Source organism: Stegodyphus dumicola, chromosome 10 (genome assembly GCF_044657685.1).
Source record: "Stegodyphus dumicola isolate Sdum_Otavi_A_Nest chromosome 10, ASM4465768v1".
Taxonomy (NCBI): Eukaryota; Metazoa; Arthropoda; class Arachnida; order Araneae; family Eresidae; genus Stegodyphus; species Stegodyphus dumicola.
Window position 1 is genome coordinate 123,302,417 of NC_140777.1, and position 22,833 is coordinate 123,325,249.

At 35.1% G+C, this 22,833-nt stretch overlaps 1 protein-coding gene across 4 annotated transcripts in view; it reads left to right on the top strand.

Moving 5' to 3' along the window:
- BBS1 (Bardet-Biedl syndrome 1) overlaps positions 1–18,936 on the top strand; it is a 177,076-nt gene extending 158,140 nt beyond the window's left edge. For all 4 annotated transcript variants that reach the window (XM_085825486.1, XM_085825490.1, XM_085825489.1 and 1 more), the window contains one exon: positions 18,639–18,936. In XM_085825486.1, the coding sequence (XP_085681612.1) occupies positions 18,639–18,725 (87 nt within the window). In that variant the 3' untranslated portion in view covers positions 18,726–18,936. The remainder of the gene's footprint in view (positions 1–18,638) is intronic.
- Positions 18,937–22,833: the final 3,897 nt, after the last annotated feature.

Below are 22,833 nucleotides of genomic sequence, written 5' to 3' on the forward strand. Positions count from 1 at the left end.
GATGGAATTCCAAAGATAATGATATTGTCTCGAATGGGACGGGGTTCCCGAATCTTAAACGGTTTCGAAACATCTGAAAAGGAAGAGATAGTATCCTTTAACTTTTGTACATGATCTTTGGTGGCGCAGCGGATCAGAAGCTCTTTGGATCTTGTTGGTCTAATCTGTTGGATAGGCACTCCTATTTTCTTTGGTGCCAGAGAAGATGCTAGTTGTTCTTGAATAGCTCTGGGAGAAGTATTCTGCTCAGTGACCGCTATCAAAAGAACGTGCTCTAAGGGCTTCTGTTGATGAATTTTCCTCTTTCTCCTTTGCACCAAAGTAAATGGTGGTTCTTCAAAAGCTCAGGCAATTTCAGAATGCTGTTCAGGTTCCCCAGAAATTACAGGGGCTGGAGTGGAGTCTGTTAGAGAGATAAATTTTTGAAAGGCGTCGTTCTGGCCAGTCAGATTGGCAATAGTAACTGTTTGTTCAGCAATTAAACGCTGACCCAAGGTAATTACGTCGAACAAGAACTTCTGATCTGTGTTATTAAGTTTTTGTTTAGTTTTTGCCGCTCCAATGAATTGCAATGCAGAGTTACTCTGATTCAAGAAGGAATTTTGCGGATCAATAATTGGAGCCACCGGAATAGTGTCAGAGACAATTGGAGGGGGGGGGTGCCGAAACTGATGAAGCAAAGTTGGAAGCCATTGACGATCAAAAACAGTTTTTAGAAAGGTAAACCGAAAATCCAATTCGGTTTTATCAAACGTCTGACTAAAATAAATGGTAATCTTTGGATTATGGTTATTTGGCAATTTTTTGGTGAAAATTTGGCGACCAACCCTGCTACAGTAACCTGCTAGTTTTTGTTTGGACGCCATTTTGTTTTCACGAAGTAAAGGCATGTTTTTTTTTTTTTTTTCTTTTTTTTTTCTTTTTTTACTCAACATTTTTTTCCAACAATCTGCTAGCCGAATTACGCTTATGCTAGAACTTTTATGGAACAAAAGTGCTTAATCATGAAGATTAGGTGCGAAATTGGGAGAAAGTGGAGAATCGCAAACTGCTTGCCGCGTTTTTAAGAATTGCACATACACGGTATCCATGTACACGTCGACCTATTTTCACTTAAAAAAAAAATCCCAGAATTGCACAAAAATGGCATTGCGCACACTCTTGACTTTATCCATGTACACTGCTAAAGTTCTAGCTTTAGCAGCCTTACCAAATACCTTTATCGCCTTACCAAAATGTCGCCAAACTAGCTGTTACCATATTCCAAAGATTAGCCAAATAAATGTTCAATTGATTCCGAACCTATAAAGTTTGCTGCATGCGACGATAGTAATGATGCAGTGAATCAGTTTACAGTCAATTGAAGAGTATGTGAAATCTTTATATCTGTATCCATCAGATTTCTTCTTATATTCACTGGAGTGCTCTAATAATCTCTAATAAAATCCAAAATTTTCAAAATTTTCTTACATTCAGTAATAAAATACTCTTTAATTTAAACCAATCAATGGTGATCTCAATATTCAAAATGCAAAATAAGAGTTCCAATTAGTCTTTAAATTGTATAAAAATCATTAAAAATTCTCAAAAATACCTAAAATCGTTCATTTATCATTAAAAACAATTAAAACAATTCAAATGAAAGAATTCTACCAACCAAATTGGCCCAATGAGCGTAAAGCCTTGTTGTCTGAGTTCACCAAAATATCAATGTCTTTCCAGGTAGATGATAAAATGAATTTAGAGTTTTGACTATGAGAATGAAAGTCTAAAACACAAAGTGCAAAACCAAACAACAATCATCCGCTACGCTAACCCTGACGCTTATTCAAAAAGTAAAGTTTCAATATCTCTACAAATAATAACAGTACATGAATAAAATTTTATATAGAGATAGAATGCAAGTGTACAATCCTAATTAAAGGCCAAAGGCAGTTTACATAGTCTATATAAAGCCGTTATCACATTAGCTGTTTGTTGCCGGGACAAAACGTTTGTAGCAACAGTTCTGAGAAACGGCCTTTGGCGAAATAGGGTTACCATCTTCACTTGGCAAACATGCTGAAAGCCAAACAAGAATCAGTTATCGCTCAGATTGGCGAAAGTGACGTTTCCTTTCAAGTGACATTCGCTTCTTCGTGTTGTTTTGTATCGCTCACACGCTTTTCCTTTTAAACTTTATTGTTAGTAATGGAAGATAATAGAAAGATGATTGCTATCAAGTTAATCCCTTTGATCTCCACTTTGGCACTTCATGTAACAGATAAACACACTTCTGGTTATAGCAATCAATTACATCAGTAATAGCCAAATTCTGTATACACTCTAAGAATAGTTTAAAAACATGTGCTGGATAAGTTTATTTATCACACATCGCTTATGTGTATTTTCTGTTGTCTGCATTTGAATGAAAATTTGATGGCTCACTGGAAAATTTGTGACCTGGTGAAAGCATTTTCTGACTAACTTTATGGCTCATAATTACTGTTCTGTCCATTCAAATGACAAAAATCTATATAGCTGATATTTACCTCCTCACAGCCAGCAGATACTATTCAGCAAAATGAAGATCAAATAAAGCATATGAATACATGAGCAATCAAACATGTGCGAGTTGTTTACTGTCCCATAGAACACTCGGTAATATACCTAAAACACATTAATTATACCAACTCTAGAAATTAGGTGTTCACATCATGAGTTTGTTTTATGGTTTGATTTATTGAGATTACAGCAAAGCACACTAGGGCTATCTGCCTAAGGGAAGGGATGCCTTCGGGGAGGACTTTCTAAGGGAAACTGGCTCGTATACACGTTACACATGGGGAAAACCACGAAAGCGTCCATGCAGCCAGCCCGTTCGCGGGATTCGAACCTCGGACCGAACTACCAGTGTTCAGCGACTTTACCGCTCGGCCGCTGGTGGGCTCAGTTGGTTTTATGTGATTACCGCAAAGCCTCGAGGGATAACAACAAGAGGGATCCCTTTGTGGAAGATTTTTTAAAACTAGCTCGTATACCAGTTACAAATGGGGCAAACCAAGGAAACGTCATGTAGCCAGCCCGTTCGCGGCATTCTAACCTGAGACAGAACTACCAGTGTTCAACGACGCTTCGGCCACTAGTAGTCCCGTGCACTTAATTGGAAAGTGCAATTCATTATGTAAACAGACATGAAGGTGATAATCAGTTGTGCGCTGTTTTAAGTAATCAAATGTTATAAATGCACAGCTGTTACATTTCTTATGGTTTATTAGTCATGTTTTTATTACGTAGATCATACGTATGATATAATTATGAATTAACCCAATAACAAAATGTGTACACTCTTTAGTACTCAAATACTCATCAATTATTTTTCAACTAATTATTACATACACATAATAATTTGCAAAGAACTGATAACTATAGTTGCTGCCAATTACATAATCGTTATCTGAATTAAAAGTAACTTCAAATAAACTTCTTGGCAATGTTCATTTTTGTATTCATACATACATATATATATACACATTTAATAAGTCATATATTTACATACAGATAGAGAGATGCGATGTTTTAGAAGTTGTTAATATATATTTATTAGTATTAATGTAATGAATAAGATTTATATTAATGAATGTATATACAAATGTTTTTCCTCATGCATAATAATAAATCCATAAATTTTCAATGTTTCAATATGTAGCATTTACAATAAAAGTATAGTTTCTAATGTATTTATAATTCAAAAAGTATTTCATTAATAACATGAAAATAATAGATAAATTTAATGAGTATTCTCATTATTACATAAGCTATGCTTTACTTTTTTATGCATCTTTTATGCTGTTTAAAATGTGTCACTGATTATGCAGTTAACAATTTAAAAGATAAGTAATTAGGAGAAAAGCCGCGCATATACAAACGGATTTTAAAAAATTATTCAACTTAAATTTAAGAAATAAAATTATATTATATAACAGTGTTATAATACACGATCAGCACGAAATACGACAAATTTGGCGAACTTTTGGCTACGAACAATTTGTAAACAAATCCGAAATGCAAGAACGTCGTAAAATAATGTCAACTCTGAAATTTCCACGATTATATATTTAATGAATATATACACATTTAAAAAATGACTCAGGCAGTTGTATTACAACAAAACAGCAATAATTAAATCGGCCTCTATTTCCACCATCCATCACTTCACAGTGAGACCCATCGCCATATTGAAAGTTACCCATGATCCTTCAGAAGCTGACCTTTCGTCTGATTGGCTGAACGTTCGAGGAACACGTCTCCAGCCGGAACATTTTGGGAAAAGTTTTAAAATGTTGCTCGTAGCCGGGACACGTTCCTCCTAGCTAGACGAAACATTTCTCGGAAGCCTGCCGCTTAAAGCCGTGCTACTAGAATCTCGTTTCTCGGAATTGTCCCGGGTAAGCGCGCGCGTCTATAGATGTGATAACAGCATTAGTAACAAGAAGTAAAAGCTTACATGAGATATGCTAATGAGCTATTCCGTATGCATCGACTTCAAAATCGCTTTTTTCTTCAAAAACCTTGCTTGTATTCCAAAACCAAGTCGAAATAATCACATCAGAATATCTATACATCCATAACAAAGCACTTGCACAAAATAATCACAATAAATACCAAAATATAGGCGATTTTCATCGGCACACAAGAAACAACCAACAACATGGACGCTAAAATGCGCAGAACTCATCCCTAAGTGACTTTAACGCCATTCTGAGAGCTCCCGACCTAAGGGTTAACCTAACGAGATAGTAGCTCTCACTGTTCGCTTACGCGTCAAACTATTACGCTAGCAGCGTATCAAGGACTCTAAAGAGACTACTATATTCTAAAGTATTCATTTATTTAATAAAACATCACTCAGGTATATAACATACAATTAATCTTCAATAAGCCTAACTAACTACAGAAACATATTTTCCTAATTCTATAAATTGCCCTGCTGCCACTTCCAAGAAAGCAAACTAACAACAATTATTAGTGGCCAAAAAGTTAAAGTAATAAGTATTGTAAAATTATAAGTATAAAATTAAATACAAAATACAAACTACACTGTTGAGAAATCCAACATCCTCCCACCTTAAGTTGTTGAAACAACTGAACCTATTAGAAATAAAAGAAAAACTTAAATGGAAAAACATAGAAGAAATGAGTTAAAGTCCAACGTGACTTCTCATCCACTCCTGGTTTTTATGCAGAATACTTCTGACAAATTTCTCTATTACTGGTGGTACTTTTGATATAGAAGAGAAGGTAAATCACTTTTATCATATGAGTCATTTTTCAAACAAGAAACAGAGTCATATTTCTACCACATCCATTACTCAGAAGACAAATAGGAAAGGCTTGTGGATATTTGGTGAAGGCACCAGGAAGTAAAGGTGTTTGATCAGCAAAAGCAAAATACATTTCAATTATATTTGGATGAGGCCACAATTTCTTTTTCCTGACTTTATATTTTGTCATTTCACCCAAAGAAAACTCGCCAATAATTCGCGAAGAATTAGCATTTAGATAAGTAATGATACATCTATTTATCCAAGCAATCAAATGTATCACTTCGTCATAGCTTGAAAAATAATAATTGTACCAACTTGATCCCTAATGTCTGTATCCATTATTTTTCTTTTCATCAGTTTTGCGGCTACAAGTGTTTGAGTAACTTCGAGAACAGATAGAAGAGTGTTCATCAGGTTTTGTTTTTCTCTTTTCCTTAGCTATAGAATGCTCATCAATATTTTGTTCTGTGACAGGCCAGTTAGATGATGATTCTAATAACCAAGTGGATCCCTCTCACTATTTGGTTGATAACAGTTGTTTAGCGGAACATCTTCGAGAAGGCAAAACAGCTGGATTCTGGATCCCAGGAAGGTGTGAATGCTCATCTCTGACATCATCTATTATTCCCAATTCAGTCCCTTTTTTAAAGACATCATCATAGGTATCAAATAATTTTTCTGAATTCAGACTTTTTGTTGAGACTTCAAGTCTTCTTATCGCTATATCTTTGGTAGTGAGGAGAGGCAAATGATCATCTTTCCATGGTAAGACAACTTCGTACCGCCTATCATTCTTAATTCTTAGTGTCTCTTGAAAATATTTCTTCGTAATAAATTCCTTTTCCTTTCGTGATTTTACTTCGACTGTATCGGATATTCCTAAGCTGTCCAAGGAAGAAAGGTCAGGAATATTGGCATCTTTCACAAACATTGTTACAACCGTCATCGCCGTATCTTCCCTTTCAGCATTCACTGATGTTTTACCGATCAATGTCCAGCCCAGGTAAGTTTCTATGGCTACAATACCACTAGAAAGTACTATTTTTCTGTCGGTGAAAAGTCGACCAGCCACATCTGCACCAATTAAAAGATCAACAGGACCTGATGAATCTTCAGTGTCATAAAATGGTATATTCATGGACTGGAGCTCTTTAATCCATGACCCATTTAAGGCAGAAGGTACAACATGACAAATTGTATCTTGCGCATAAATATCAAAAGTACAAGTAAAATTATCGTCTAAACTCTTTAGCTTAATTGTGTAGACACTATACACATTTTCAGGTGTTCGTTTTCCTCCAAAAAGGGCGTGGCTTAAAATCTGTTGTCTAGAAGGTATCAGGCCTAGAGTAGAAATTAAATCCTTCCTTAAATACGATTTTTGCGATCCTGTGTCATATAAAGCTCGAACACAAAGTGTACAATTATTTCCAATTATTTTTACTTTCAGGGTTTGCAAAAGTACTTGTGGTGTGTTGCTAATACTAGAAAGATTTACAGAACTTTCTTCCTTGCCAGTTTCTTTTTCATTGCTGTTTAACATAGGCTTCTTAACATTTGTTTTATTTTTAAGCAATTCTAAACACATAATTACGCTGTGATTTTTATGGAAAATTGCACATTTAACAGAACTCCTGCATTTATTTGCACAGTGACCAGCCTTTAAACAGCTAAAGCAGTGCCCTTTATCTTTTAAGAGTTTTTGCCTTTCTGAAAATGGCATTTTTTGAGCCTTAAAACAATTAAATGAATCATGTTTTCCGCAGCAAAACACGCACTTCTTAGCGGGAGAATCAGCACTCAACAAACTTGCTGGCGTTGATGGTCGATCGTGAACAATTTGAATAGATTTAATCCCACAGGTCACTTCGTTCTTCAAACCAAAACCAGCCATAGCTAAACTTATGCGTTCTTCGGATTCTACTTCTGATTTCAAAAATTTTAATAAACTGTCCAGTCTACATTTTGGGTCTGGACCATGGTCAACATTTGCACTTCTTTGATAGGCTCTTAAGAAATCCTCAGGCAAGCAAGATTCGACTAAAGGATAAAGTAATGCAGCACATTTATCTCTAGTAACGCCAAGGGTTTCCAGAGCCCGAATTTGTTGTTCCAAATTATCATATAATGCACATAAGTTATTACAGGAATTACTAGAATTTGCATTTCTCAGGACCAATTTCAACAATTCTCTCACATAAACTTCCACTTGCAAGTCATTTCGACTAAAACGAGCCTTCAAACATTCTATGGCCTTAGGATAATTAGCAGATGTAGGGGGAAAACTTTCTATAACCTGTCTTGCACGCGAACCCTCAACAGTCGCTTCTAATAAATATTGAAATTTATCACTATCAGAAATCGTAGTATCTTTGTCAATTTTTTCAAACTGACTCCAAAAAAATAACCATTCCTTAATTTCACCATCAAATTTTCGTAATTCAAGCTTTAGAAGTTTAAATGTACGTTTACATACATTCTCATTCACAGATTCATTCAAAATTAAATTTGAAGTACTTACATTTTGTAGATTCTGAAGAATATCTTTCACTTTAGTTTCGATTCTAACGTCCTTGTCACGATAGTCTTCAATAACATCGAATTCTGCTTCAATTTCGTTGCCGGACAGTGTGCTAAGATAACGTACGTGCGTATCTTCCAAACGTTCAGCTTTCGAAACAAAAACATTAAGCTCCGACTGTAATTCAGAAGAATTTATGTTACTTTTCTTTAAAATTTCTTCTAAAACATTGAAGGCTTTTGTAAAAGCAGCTCTGTGAATCTTCCTTTCAAGTTTAATAGCTTCTTTAGCTTCCATTTTTATACTTTAGAATTCCAAACTAACGTCTCTTATGTCCCGCCGAGGGTACCTTTAAAATGTTCGCTTACGCGTCAAACTATTACGCTACCAGCGTATCAAGGACTCTAAAGAGACTACTATATTCAAAAGTATTAATTTATTTAATAAAACATCACTCAGGTATATAACATACAATTAATCTTCAATAAGCCTAACTAAATACAGAAACATATTTTCCTAATTCTATGAATTGCCCTGCTGCCACTTCCAAGAAAGCAAACTAACAACAATTATTAGTGGCCAAAAAGTTAAAGTAATAAGTATTGTAAAATTAAAAGTATAAAATTAAAGTAAAGTAAATACAGATTACACTGTTTTGAAATCCAACACTCACAGCGGAAAAGAAGGATGTATTCGGACAGAGTCCTTTTCGTCGAGTCGGATTCCACAACCACACCTTGTCTCCTTCGTTGAATCGATGTCCAGTAGCTCTGGGCTTCGGGTGTTCATCATCTCCGTCACCAAAATTCTGCTCTCGTTCAAAATTGTGCATCACTTTAAACCGGGCCTGGCGATCTTAGATGCATTCCTCAAGCGATGAAGGCGCATCTAAAGGGCGATCAAAAAAGAGATCACGAGGCAGACGAAGGTCACCATCGAAGAGCATCTGAGAGGGGGAATAGCCGGTAGTCTCGTGGACAGCACTGCGGTAAGCCAGTTAAAAGAATGGTAACTTCTTGTCCCAGTCCTGTTGGTTTCTGGATGCCACCAATGAGAGGTTTTTAAAGATGGTTCGATTGAACCTCTCTACTGTGCCGTCCCACTGGGGATGTAAGGGCGTCGTTTGGGTTTTGTCAATGCCGAGTAGCTTACAGTGTTCTTTGTTTACAGCCGAGGTAAAATTCCTTCTCTCATCGGAATGTAATTGAAGAGGCACTCGAAACCTGGAAATCTAGTGCTGTAGTATTACCTCCTCTATTGTGACAGCTTGTTGGTCAGGAATAGGATATACTTCAAGCCACTTGAAGTAATCAATGACAACGAGAATGTATTTGTTGCCATCAGCAGTTCGTGGCAGAGGTCCTAAGATGTCAAAGGCGATATGTACAAACGGTGTTCATACACTGTAACGTTGCAGCTTGAATCGGCTGCGTTTCTGCGGTCTTTCCCGACCCGCACAAGCATCGCAAGATCGGCACCACTTTTGCACGTCATCCTTTTCATTACCCTAATAGAAGCGCTGTCGAACTCTGTGCAAAGTCTTCATTATTTCGAAGTAGCCTTCTGTTGGCTTGCTATGTAGTTATTTAGGGACGTTCGTGATCCGGGATCTTGGAAGTATCAGTTGCCACTGGAATGTTTTTGCTTCATCCGATTCGAACTTGCGGTGAAAGACGCCGTTGCAAGTATGAAGTGAATCCCAGGGAGTCCAATATTGTTTCGTCGTTGGACAAAGCTCGAAATCTCCTGCCAGTTAGGTTTTTGTTTGAGGTTTCCATTAAATCAATTATCGGTTTAATGTCGCTTTCTTCCAGCTGGATTTTCCTGACTTTTTTGTCACTTCACTGGTCTTGATCAGCCGATGTTGATGTAATTTACCGTGCGACTGGATTAACCAGCTCGTATTTCGCTTCGACCCTGGAACAATATCGGGAGTTTTCTGGACAAAATCTTCTAGACAGGGCGTCGGCGTTTACGTGTGATGACCCCTTAGTAATGTCATATTCCTGGAGTCTCTGTATCCACCTGGCTATTTGACCCTTAAGATTCTTGGAATTTAAAAGCCAGGCTAATGGTACACGATCCGTACGCAGCAGGAGTTTTCTGCCGTATATATAATGATGGAAATATTCTACGGCTTTAACTGTTAACCAGAGAACAGGGGCTCCATTACCTAGCTGACATGATGTCTGCCTTACACAGATTAAAGCCCCTGCCTCCAGAAGCTATTTATTATAACTAAGCAGAATAAGTTTACAGTGGCATACAAGGCCTTCAAGAACACAAGGACATAAGTAGCATAGTCATTAATAGACCTAAAGAAAGCATGTTACAAGTAGTACCTATAGCATTCAAACAATAAACCGAGTATACTTTCATAATTTGTACTGAAAATACGAAATACTTTCAAAACTGAGTCCAACTAATTTAAATAAAAACTATGGTACAAACAAACAAACAAAATATAATACATCCATTACTGTATTATACACAATTAATTTCAATTAGATTCACAATATCAAGAAGAACCATTCAATTTTAAAAAAAAATGCATAAAGATAAACTAAGACAATAATAAACTGCCAAATAAAATTTCTTCATATGAATTCAGAATTAAGAACCAATAACTTTGATAACTGAACAATATCATCATAAAATACACTGAACCTGAGATATTATTACAATACAAAACATAAACTTGGTTTAAAAACAAAACCACTCCAAGTAATATAAAAACTCTACATCAGGTTTGCTGGCAACGCGATAGAAATATAGTACAAGAATAAAGCCAACATAAAGATATGAAAAATTTCCAATTCAAAAACCACATTCATTCAAAAATAAGTCAAAGAAAATTATTATAAAATACTGCCTTAAATGCACATTTTACAATATAGAACTCAAGTAAAACCAATAAAATTCACAAAAACAGGTCAACTATTCAATTCAGAAAAGTGCAAAAAGGTATACAAAATAATTATTCTAGATTAGGTTTGCTGGCATCGCTAAGACAAATGCAATACTAGAAAAATGCCGACATAAAATTTTACAGAATTTCAAAATCAAATACAAAATGCATTCAAGATTAAAGTAAAGAAAATTAATATAAAATAACTATCATGAATGAAAATTTTTATAATAGAATGCACAATTAATGCCTATCAAATTCACCAAAGCGAATCAATTCAATTACAAAAGAATGCATTAAAAATGCAAAATAATTAAAATTGTCACAAAAATTTTCTGTTAAATTTAATTAACAATTGCAAAACTGAACAAAATAATCATGATATATATATGATTAAGAACGATTTCAGTACCATACAACAAATACTATTTGCCTCACAAATAAAACCGACTATTTGTACAATATAAGAAAGTAATAGGCTACAAGTAACCGTTACAATTTATAAGAGCATAGATACATTCAATGTCAGATACGTCTGTTCTACGTAAAACCATTTCTAATTTTAAATCAGTAACATAAGTAGTGGAAACAACAAAACTGAACAATAATAAGCATCAAACACAAAAAGTTAAACAATTATCATTATGCAGTAAAAATCTAACAATCGCTGAAAGTCAATTACACACTCCCAATAGAGATGATCTGAGAGAATTATTTACAGAAAAATTTAATTCCTGACAGAAAAGCATAATTTCCTTAAATTTCTTACTCTCACTAGTTTTTTAATATCAATTCAGCCCATTTTGGCCTGTGTTGATCTAAAGGTTTATTCAAGTGAAGTTTTTTAGTAAATGAACAGTGAAAGATAAAGTGTTCAGGGTCTCCCAACTCCCCGCAAGAACAAAGCTCAGTCGTACGTAGTCCAAATCGAAAGAGATATGTATTAAAAGGTCCATGACCAGTGAAAAATTGAGTATAAAATTTCGATGTGCTTCTTTGACTGAGTGAAACTTTTGGAAAGAAGGCTTTAACTATGGCGAGCAACTCTTTCCTGGTGACAGTAATTCCTCTCCGGTTTAAACAGTCACTTGCTCCAGTAAGCCACTACACGTTCCTGGCCGTTTATTTCTTGGGTCAAAACAGCACAGACACTTTCATTGCTCGCCTCCCCGGCGAGAATAAAAGGTCTGTCGATCTGAAGATACGTCAGGATTGGAGCAGATGTTAAAGCTTCCTTCAGGTTCTTAAATACATCATCACATTCTTTTGCCCACAAGAAATTTTGCTTCCTCTCTATCAGCTTGTAAAGGGCTCTTGCGATGGAAGAAGTCTTTCATGAATCTTATATAGTAGGTGCAAAGCCCTAGGAAGCTTCTCGGCTGATGGACATTTTCGGTATGTTTCCAGTCTTTAGCTGCTGACACTTTTTCAAGATCCGTGCACAAACTTTCAGCAGAGGTGACATGTCCGAGATAAGTCACTTCCTGTCTAATTTACATTTAGCGGGACTCAACTTTAGATCGGCATCTTTTCGTATCTGGAGTACCTTTCTAATATTTTCTAGATGTTGTTCAATACTCTTTCCGACGATGATGATGATGTCATCCAGGTATATCAGATAGGCTTTGTAGGAAGGACTTTTCAAAACAGTCTCCATGAGGCGTTCGAATGTTGCCGGCGCATTACACAGACTAAACGGCATCACTTTGAAATGCCAAAGTTCTTGCCCCCTAGTAAATGCTGTCTTTTCTCTGTCATCAGGCTGTATTTCTGCTTGCTAATATCCAGTCATTATATGGAGCGTGGAAAACCATTTGCTTCCCAAAAGAGTGTTCAAAATGTCGTCGATTCTAGGAAGACGTTAGCTGTCTTTTTTCTTAACCTCTGAACCGCCGATAGTCATCGCAAAATCTAGTCGAACCGTCTTTTTTTCTGACGAGGACGATGGGAGATGCTCATGGACTTGCTGAAGGCTCGATGACACCGCTTTCTTGCATGCCGTTTAAAAGTGTTCGTACCTCTTCATTTTTAGCGATCGGTAGACGTCTTGGATATTGCTTGATTGGTGAATGAGCACCGGTGTCGTTTCTATGTCGCGTCAAACTAGTTCGAACGGGAGTAAACATCTTGAAGATCTTGAATGTCATGTTCGGCATCATTCTTCTCTTTATCGTTTAATTGTGCATTCTACAATAACTCCGATGTAATGCTCTCTGAAGACACAGATTCTGCAGTGTTAATGTCTTGTTTAACGCTGGTCACTGGAGTATATGCTGCAACCATTTCACCTTTCTTAATAACTCTCGCCTTTTCAATAACGTTGGCAACTCTCACCGGAACAACGGTAGGTCGACGAGTGTGAGTACCTTTTGGGCTGTTACAGTTCTTGGAATATTCTATAATGCCGTAGCGGGAATTTCTATTATCGGGTATGGATCCAGGAAGTAAACTCTGTTCTTGCGAGTATTGTGATATCGTCTTGAACAATAGTTCTGTGGATAGATTTCACTCCTTCATCATTAATTCCGAATAGGGCTATGTCATCAAAGGCTGCATTTCGTTTTTTTAAAGTCTAAGGAAAAATTGTATTTCCTTAGAAAGTACAATCCGAGAATCCAAGGGTCTATAATCTCTGCCACTTATGCCGTGTGATGGTAGGTGGCACTTCTACACGTGATGTTAACGTTTACTTTTCCGTCGATGTCGATCTTCTCGCCTGACACAGTCTGGACTGTAACGTAGGGCGACTACCAGATGAGATTACCTCTCAGTTGTTGAGGCAAATCTTTTCGAATGATGGTAACATTGGCTGCTGTGTCGATGGTCATATTACAAGGAACCTCCACTGATATGTCCCATTATGAAAATTCCGTTACTCACTGCAGAAATCTGAAGAGCTTTAAACTCGCGCTTTTCTTTATTTGGCAAACTCCGCCCCACGAGATGGCAATCCAAACAATGGAGCCGAGGGCAAGCTAAACACGCAGCAGCAACGAACCTGGAAGATAGACAAAGTAGACAGATGTTGCCAGAGAACTATTGGCAAGTCAGTAACGATTGGAGTTACTGATCTACGATTGGCTATTCTTCAAAACCAGCAATGCACTTAACACGTGATATATGATGACACGAATATTCAGGTAATCATCGCATGAATTAGTTGTTTCCGCTGGTTTTCCTATTCTGTTTCTATAAAATCCGTAGTTTTTGCCATACTTTTCGTAGCTCGTAGTTTTTCATGAATTTCCGTACAAACTACGGCAGTTGGAGTCTACGCAGAACTAACGAACGATCAGGGGGTCCACAAAATTTCATGATAGACGTTTTGTCTCATCTAAATCATAAACTACAGGGAAGAGGAAACACAATTTTTTCGATGTTAGAAGAATTTATTTCATTTGAAAACAAATTCACTCCTTTTGCTCAAGATTTTGAAAAAGAAACTTCCCAGCCTGTTGAAGCATCGTCAAGAAAATAATTCTGATATTGACATTTGCTATTTCAAAACAAGTTTTTCTCAGTAAAAAAAAAAAAAAAAAAAAAAAAAAAACCCTCTTAAAACTATCGCAAGAGAATTTTTTCTCTCTTTAATACTGACATCGGCAACTTTTAAATCCAATTACTAGTCAAAATGTAAAAAAAATTAATTACGGAGTTCGAAATTTGAACGTCTTAGCGCTGATACAGAAACACTGGAGAAAAACAAATGTGAGCTTAGCTCACAGCATAAGTGATCTGTTTTAAAAGACCCGGAGTAGGAAGATATTGATTTTTAACATATAGAATAGTATTCCTCACTTATATAATCAGCTGAAAAAATTAGCGTTTGCTATTCTTTCCTTATTTGGGTCTTCATATTCATATAAACAATCACTTTCAAGCATGAACCTTATTAAGAGTAAATTGAGAAGTTGTCTTATTGACGAGAACTTGGAATCATGTTTAAAATTAAAAATAACATACAAACCTGAGTTACAGAACCTTTCCAAGGAGATGCAAAACAAAAGCAAGGCCATTGTTCACTGTTTGTTCGTCATTATCGAGATTTAAGTTTTTGGATACTTTACGATTTTATTTTATCAATAAATAGTTATGAAGTATAGTATCTAGTTTTATTCGACATACCTGTATCGTTTACTTAAGACTTAAAAGTTGAAGTTTCAAGTTAATTTTTTGGGAGTGAAAATAGAGGTAGTATTGAGAAAGGTATGTTAAGAAGATTTGGAATATAAAGATAATGAACGAAAGGAGTATACAAGACAAGCGTGAATGGGAGAGTTGGAAAAGGGTCAACCGCAGTGAGCGTACGTTGATCAGATTGAAGACATTCTTAGTAAAAGCCAGCATAAGAGTACCCTAATTAAGTAAATAACAATATACCTACCTATATAATTTAAAAACTTCGCTCTCAAAAGAGATTTCTATCGTTGAGCTGTTGATAACTGTCTTTGTTGACAAAATATTTTGCCGACCACTGCCATAGACGATCAGCAAGGAAATTCTTCATCAACAAGAAAAATACGTATGCCATTCGCAGAATCCACAGTAAACAAATATTTTTCATATTGGGACAATTTTTATGTATGCAGATGAGTCAAAAAATAATGTATTTGAATCCAACAGATGAATTATTATGGGAAGAACCCAAATGAAGATTTGAACTAAAATTGTACTGCCTATTCTTTAGCACAGGGGTGAAGACTAAATGGTTTGGGGATGTTTGAGTGTCTTTGCGATAGGGAATTTTTTTTTTTTTTGTAAAAAATAATACACATTAGTATAAATCTATATACAGTCAAAAGTCGTTAATCCGGACTCGTCGGGACTTCGGCGATTCCGGATTATAGATCATCAGTTTAAATCTCGTAAGATGGCATGCAGAAATTCTAAAATTAAAAATATGAAACCGTAATTTATGAAATAAAGAACAATTATGATCTAAAGGGTATCAAAATTTACCAAAAAAAAAAAAAAAAAAACTTAATATTTATTTGTTTACTTTATTAAACATTTCTTTCAATGTAAATTGTTTTGCTTCGTTTTATGTGATAATACTTTCTTTTTAATTCTATAAACAGACATAATTTTTTGTTCAGTTACAAAGTTCCGCTGTTCAAGTCCCGTTAATTGCTGTGCCGAGAATACCGACTAACTTGTCAATCGAAATTTTTTCGTTTTCACTAACCTCTCTGTCACATTCTTCATGTCTTTATCCATTTTTTGCAGCAATTCTACTTTTTGTTTGATGGACAACGAAACATACTTTCGTTTTGTACGATCCTTTGGGAGCTCCAGAATCGGAAATTCTATTTGACATAATTGAAAGTTCAAGTTTACTTTTATAGTAGTGCTCTTACAGTCTGCAGAAAATAATAAGCCGGATTCAATTCAAAGATTAAGGAACAACACAATCATCAACATTAACTGAAATAGATAATTAGATAATTTTAGCTTATACATAAAACGCGCAGGCGAAAACGTATTCTGTGCTTGCGCACACACATATGCGCAGTCGTAAAAGGTCTTACGCGCACGCGTCAACGCGGCGCATGCGCAGACAGTTTTTAGCTTTGAGGTCCGGATTATAGATCATTCCGGATTATGGGTGTCCGAATTAACGACTTTTGATTGTATATTCTTAATGAAAACCTGAAATGTAAATTACTTTCAAATTCTATCAGGATAACAATACTAAATGTACAGCCCTAAATACTCGCCTGTACTTATTATACTAAATTAATCAAATTCCTCCACATTGTTTGCACTTAAATCATATCAAGCATATATGGAGTGAATTGGAAAAAAGAATAAGGAAACATGATATTTCTTTAAAAGTTCTAAAAACAATTCTTATGAAGGAATGGAACAAAATGGACATCCTTAATGAAGATATATACTGTTTACATATATGAGAGAGCATGAAAATTGTAATTTTAGCTAAAGGATATCCAACAATATAGTTAATGCCCCATTATTTTCATTAAATATAACTGTTTGCTCAAAACGTTTGAAGACTTATGCAAGTTAATTTTCAAAGCTTTTTGAATAATTATTTATTTTACCAAAAATACGTTTACGCAGTTAATGGGGACCAGAACCTTCCACGAAAGCTGAAAAACTGTGAAGTAGGATTTGTCTCCAAGAATTTTTGTGTATGCGGGTACACGAATGTTTTAAATATGTAAACAGTATTTACACTTTACACATTTAAAACAAAAATTACAACAGTATACGTATTTACTTAAATTTGTCAGTACTTATTAATAAGGTTAATTACAAAAACTTATACAGTAATAAACATTGTTTTCTGAGAGAAGCGAATAATCTTGTGTTCATGTCGGACATGCTCTCACTCGACTCGTAGAAGCTTTAGGCTCACTCAGAGACTTCTGCTGGAGGTGCTGATGGTAGAGCAGGGGGCTTTCCGTTGGAGAGAAACATGGTGATGGGTAGTTGTTGTCTTTCTTTTTCTTTTCCTTGAAAATTCCCCTGTACAAGGACATAACCCCCATCAACACAACTGCTCGAACCGTATTGTCATCAATGACTTGTGCAAATTGTTGCATTGCTCTTGCCATGTTGCAGAATTGCTGCAGATTCTCCAGGGTAAGGCCACACTTTTCATTTCTTATCATCAAAAGAAACATGTTTTTAAGAAAGGTGGTCAAAAGTATACATGGGAAAGAAAAAAAAAAAAAAAAAAAAAGGTCATTTTGCTATTTGAAAATAAAACTAAAAAATACAAGTGTTTGAAAAGAAATGTCAATTATTATACTAATCTATGCCTCTTACATTTAACTCACTCTGGTTATGAATAGAAGTTAGCACTGCTAAACTAATGGGTCTGGGATCAAATCTTAGTGCAGGCATGGATGTTGTGTAGTGCCTGTGCAGTATGTGGGTATCCTAAATATAAATAAGCTGAGAGTCCTCTCAAGTGGTTAGATTGCTGGAAAAGAGGGATGTTCTCCATCAAAATTGGAGCACAGCTACACAGTTAATATGATGGGACTATACCTGTACAACCAATGACAAATTCTGGTATCCTGTCCTGTATCTAACCCGAGACATTTTTAAAACTACCAAAATTCAACTTTTTATCCAAAAGTTTTGACAAAACTCTTAATAAATTTAAATAGAGATTAAGATCCATAATGAATCATCTCAGATATTAGATTGTATTTGCCAATTTGCTATTTTTAGTTCTAAACTATTACAAATCTTAAAATTAAGCCATTACATATTAAATAAAATCCAGGTTTAAAACTCAATTTCTAATAAATTTTTGTTTTTTGGATTTTATTTAAAAATCTCCTAAGCCTTTACTTCAGCAAAATCCATTAACACAGTATTTACAAATATTTTGTTCAATAAAAACTTGTTTTATTAATTTTTGAAAATGCACCAAATTCTAAAATTTTCTTTAAATATTATAAAACATAATACTCAGATTAAACTCTATTTTCATTTCATCATTTCTTTCTTCTCGTATTTTAAATATAGTAATTTTGTCATGTTTGTTTGATGCTTCTTGTAGAAAATTATCTATCCTAAAAATTTTTTAAAATATGTGTTGACTTTCTAAATCTTATATAGCCTGAGTTTTTATCTTAAGTTTAAATTTATGATAACATTTCTTGTTACAATTTCCCTCCCCTCTGCCAGCAGTTTCTTTGCATGACATTTTTTCTGTTCATTCCCTTCTCTAGAAAAAGGCTTATGTATAAAATATACTAAATAGGTTCTTACAAAATATACTCAATGGGCAACAGATTATTTTATTCAACATTATTTTGAAAATTTATTTTAGTGATGTTATGCTGGAATTATACATGATTTTTGACTTAATTACTATTGCATTTTATGACAAAAAATTTAGTTTTAAATTTTTTCATTCAAATAGGTTTTCGTATTAAAACAAGGGCAAAGTATTCCTATCATCACAGCAATGATAAATATGCCTGTAAGTGAAGGATTTCAACCTATTTAATAAGCCAGAAGTAACATCCTATTCAATATACACATAACTTAATTACATTAATGTTTTTAATTTCATTAATGTGTTATAAATCAAAATGTTGCAAATACGCTTGTCAATAAAATTTATTGTACATTATTTTTGAGATATTTTCTGTATTCAGTATAGAGTGGAAATTTAAATCAAATGTAAATTCTGTATTAAACTTTTTTTATATACATAATGTTTTCTAATAATTTAAATATATTAGTACTTAGGAAGTAAGTCATTTTAACTATAACGTTTAAGCAACTTTTAAAAACCTTACACTTACTACCTACATTAAAACAACACTGACAACAAGTGGCATCCATAAATTTTTTTTCATGAATATAAAATTTATTATGCCCTCCCCTCTTTCTATCAACACTGTTAAAAATCTATATTTTATATAAGCAAATAAAATCCATATCTATATATACAGTGATCCCACGTTTTTCACAGTTAATGGGGACCAGAACCTTCCACGAAAGCTGAAAAACTGTGAAGTAGGATTTGTCTCCAAGAATTTTTGTGTTTGCGGGTACACGAATGTTTTAAATATGTAAACAGTATTTATACTTTACACATTTAAAACAAAAATTACAACAGTATACATATTTACTTAAATGTGTCAGTACTTATTAATAAGGTTAATTACAAAAACTTATACAGTAATAAACATTGTTTTCTGAGAGAGGCGAATAATCTTGTGTTCATGTCAGACATGCTCTCACTCGACTCGTAGAAGCTTTAGGCTCACTCAGAGACTTCTGCTGGAGGTGCTGATGGTAGAGCAGGGGGCTTTGCGTTGGAGAGAAACATGGTGATGGGTAGTTGTTGTCTTTTTTTTTCTTTTCCTTGAAAATTCCCCTGTACAAGGACATAACCCCCATCAACACGACTGCTTGAACCGTATTGTCATCAATGACTTGTGCAAATTGTTGCAGATTCTCCAGGGTAAGGCCACACTTTTCAGTTTCTTATTCATCTTCCTCTTTGTTTTTCACTTGCAGACTTTGTCATCTCAAGGAGGTCTTCATCGGTTAGTGGGTCCAAGTGGCAATCGATAAAGGAACTGATGTCTTCTTTTGTCAAGTCGACAAATCCTTTATTCCTTATGAGAGCCAGTCTCACTGCCTTCTCCACCGATGAGTGATGAACTTCTTCAGGAGTGAAGCCTGGATAGTCGGCCATATTTTCTTCCAGCTAGAATTTATGGTCTCGCTCTTCATGTCCTTTAATGCTCGCTGAATATTAGACAAACATGAGGCAATGTCGTAACTGCGCCAGTATGCTTTCAAGGTGAATTTGTCATTGGCATCGTCAACTGCCGAGATGAGGCCCTCCATCGTGGAGCGAGTGTAGAGTGCCTTAAAGGCATGAATGACACCTTGATCCATCGGCTGAATTAGAGATGTAGTGTTCGGGGGCAGAAACTCTATCTGCACACCGTCATATTGCAGGTCCGTTGCATGGCCTCCTGCACAGCCCATCAGGAGTAGAACTTTAAAGGGGAGGTCCTTTTCAGCCAGATACAGCTTCACCTGGGAAATGAAGCAATGGAGAAACCATTCAAGGGTCAAAGCTTTCGTTGTCCAGGCCTTGGAGTTATGCATCCAGAACATGGGTAACAGAGCAGTATTTTTGTTTTATAATGCCATGGATTTCTGGCTTTATAAATAAGGCCTGGCTTAAGCATAAAACCTGAAGCATTGCCAGCCATGATGACAGTCATAGAGTCTTTGTGAGCCTTGAAGAGTAATGTATGCGAAGGCCTCTTCCAAAATAGGCATGTTTCATCCATGCCTATTTTGGAAGAGGCCTGTTCATGAAAACCTGTTCAGAGAGATAGCCTCGCAGAACAAGTTTTCAATGATGATGTTAGGAAACTTCCTCCGTGTAACGACAAGCAGCATCATTGTCAGCAGAGGAAGCCTCACCATACAGGAGCACGTTTCTGAGGCCGTATGTTTTCAAACAAGCCTTTGCTGGCTGAAAAGCATCGTCCTCGAGGCAAATAACTCCTGGCAGCACTATTACTGGCTTGAGGTTCGTCAGCACCTTCTTCAGCCTCTTCCTTGACGTCATCGGCAAGATTTGGTCATAGAGAGCTTTGGCCTGATTATATAAATGTCCAAACTCATTGCCTTTTCCCTGCAATCAGCAATCCACATTGCCAGTGCAAATTCCATTTACATAATTCTGTTATTATGCGGAGTTACCACACGTTTTGCTTCTTTATTGAAGGTTACTGAAGCAGTTTTGTGGATGTTTGCTTTCTCTTTCTTGATGTACCGCACTGTAGATTCATTCATCCCGTAATGGCATGCCACAGATGCATAACTTCTGCCCTCTTTGATCATATCTAAAAGTTTCACTTTTTCGCTGATGGTCATCATCTTCTTCCTCTTGGGCACCCTGGAGGAAGCTTTTGCAGGGGCACAGCGCTTAGGCAGCATTATAAGGACTTAATTAATAAAAAATGTTATCCACAACACTAAAATACAGTATGGGAGACAGTCAACATCATAGACAAGACTGGCGAGATACAAGAGAATATGCTAGGTGAGGCTGTGATAATGCACTGACAAATCAACTCACATGGATAAATCCACTCGTACTCTTAATGGTCGACGTCGCACCAGAAACCAATCATGCGCCTTTATGAGAGCCTGTGGTATGTGCTCTGAGTCAACTCATCTTTTTGTTTGGTTGTACTTTTTTATGAATATTTTGGAAAAACCCGCGAAGCACTGAAGCCGCAAAACAAGACGCGCGAAGTGGCGAAAGAATTTATTTAAAAAGATTTATTATTTGCTTTTGGAAATAGTCTCAACTCACAATTTTTTTGCAAAGCTTTCCAGACATTCATTAAAAAATTTCATTGTGTAGCATCAATTGTATAGATTATTTTATACAAAGATGTGGATATTATGCAGTTAATAGAGATCTCATTTGAAATATCAGTAAGAAGAGACATCATAGCTCATATTTTTATAATTTCAGAATTTAAGAATAAACTTTTATTTATGAATTACATAAAGCAATTACACTAAAACATAAGGAAAAAATTTGTATGAGTGTGAAATTTGCGAAACATTTCATTATGCATATCATTCAAAATAATTTTTTAAATGTTATAAATGTAACAAATTTCCTCATGTATTATATTTTAAAAATATCACAAAGCATCCATCCTGTGCTCCAAGCATCCATCTTTCAATAAAATCTTTTGTTTGATGTAATTCAAATAAAAAAGCTCACAGGAATTCTTTGTTGCAAGATCTATTTGATGCAACTGCACATATCACAGATATAATAATTAACTATTGTTTCTAAGATAGTCTGAAATGTATTTGCGTACATGGCACTGAATGTTGTATTTGATACTATTAAAAAGTGATAAATTGAAATAGTATTCATAACAGTATAAATGATACAGAAAATAATATACATAAGTCATTCAGGATCCAGTCACAATATTCTTTAACTATATGTTAATTTCATTTTGAGATCACATGTAAATTACTAAATTTTCAGTGTTACTTCGTTATCTTCCATTTATCAAAAGTCATTTCCCATGAGAAATCATCATTGTTTGAATTTTCCTCCATCTTTTGCATGCTATTTTGTTATTAAAACATACTGTCAAGTTTTTAAGAATCATAAATTTTTGTGAGACTAGTTATTATATTACTTATTATATGATTATTATGACTTATTATATTACTCATGTAAGAAAGAGGCTGATGTCTAATTTCTGACAAGCATAAGGAGATTTAAACTACGTGGTAACAAAATATTAATAAAAATCTAAGTTCAACTCAATTTTATGGCTACCAAATGCTTTATAACATGATATTCATACAATATATGGTAAAATTAAGAAGTTAAATTGACAGATTCCACCCAATAAGACATTACTAGTATTGAAAAAATAATATTAAGGAAAAACAAAATATTTATGTTAGCTTAATATGTTCAATCAGTAATTTTTTTTAACATTATTACAATCATAATTTTGATGTGTCATTTCTTCAAGTCTGACTATAACTTAGTGAGAATCTTCCCCCCCCAAATGTACTCAGTAATTCTGAGT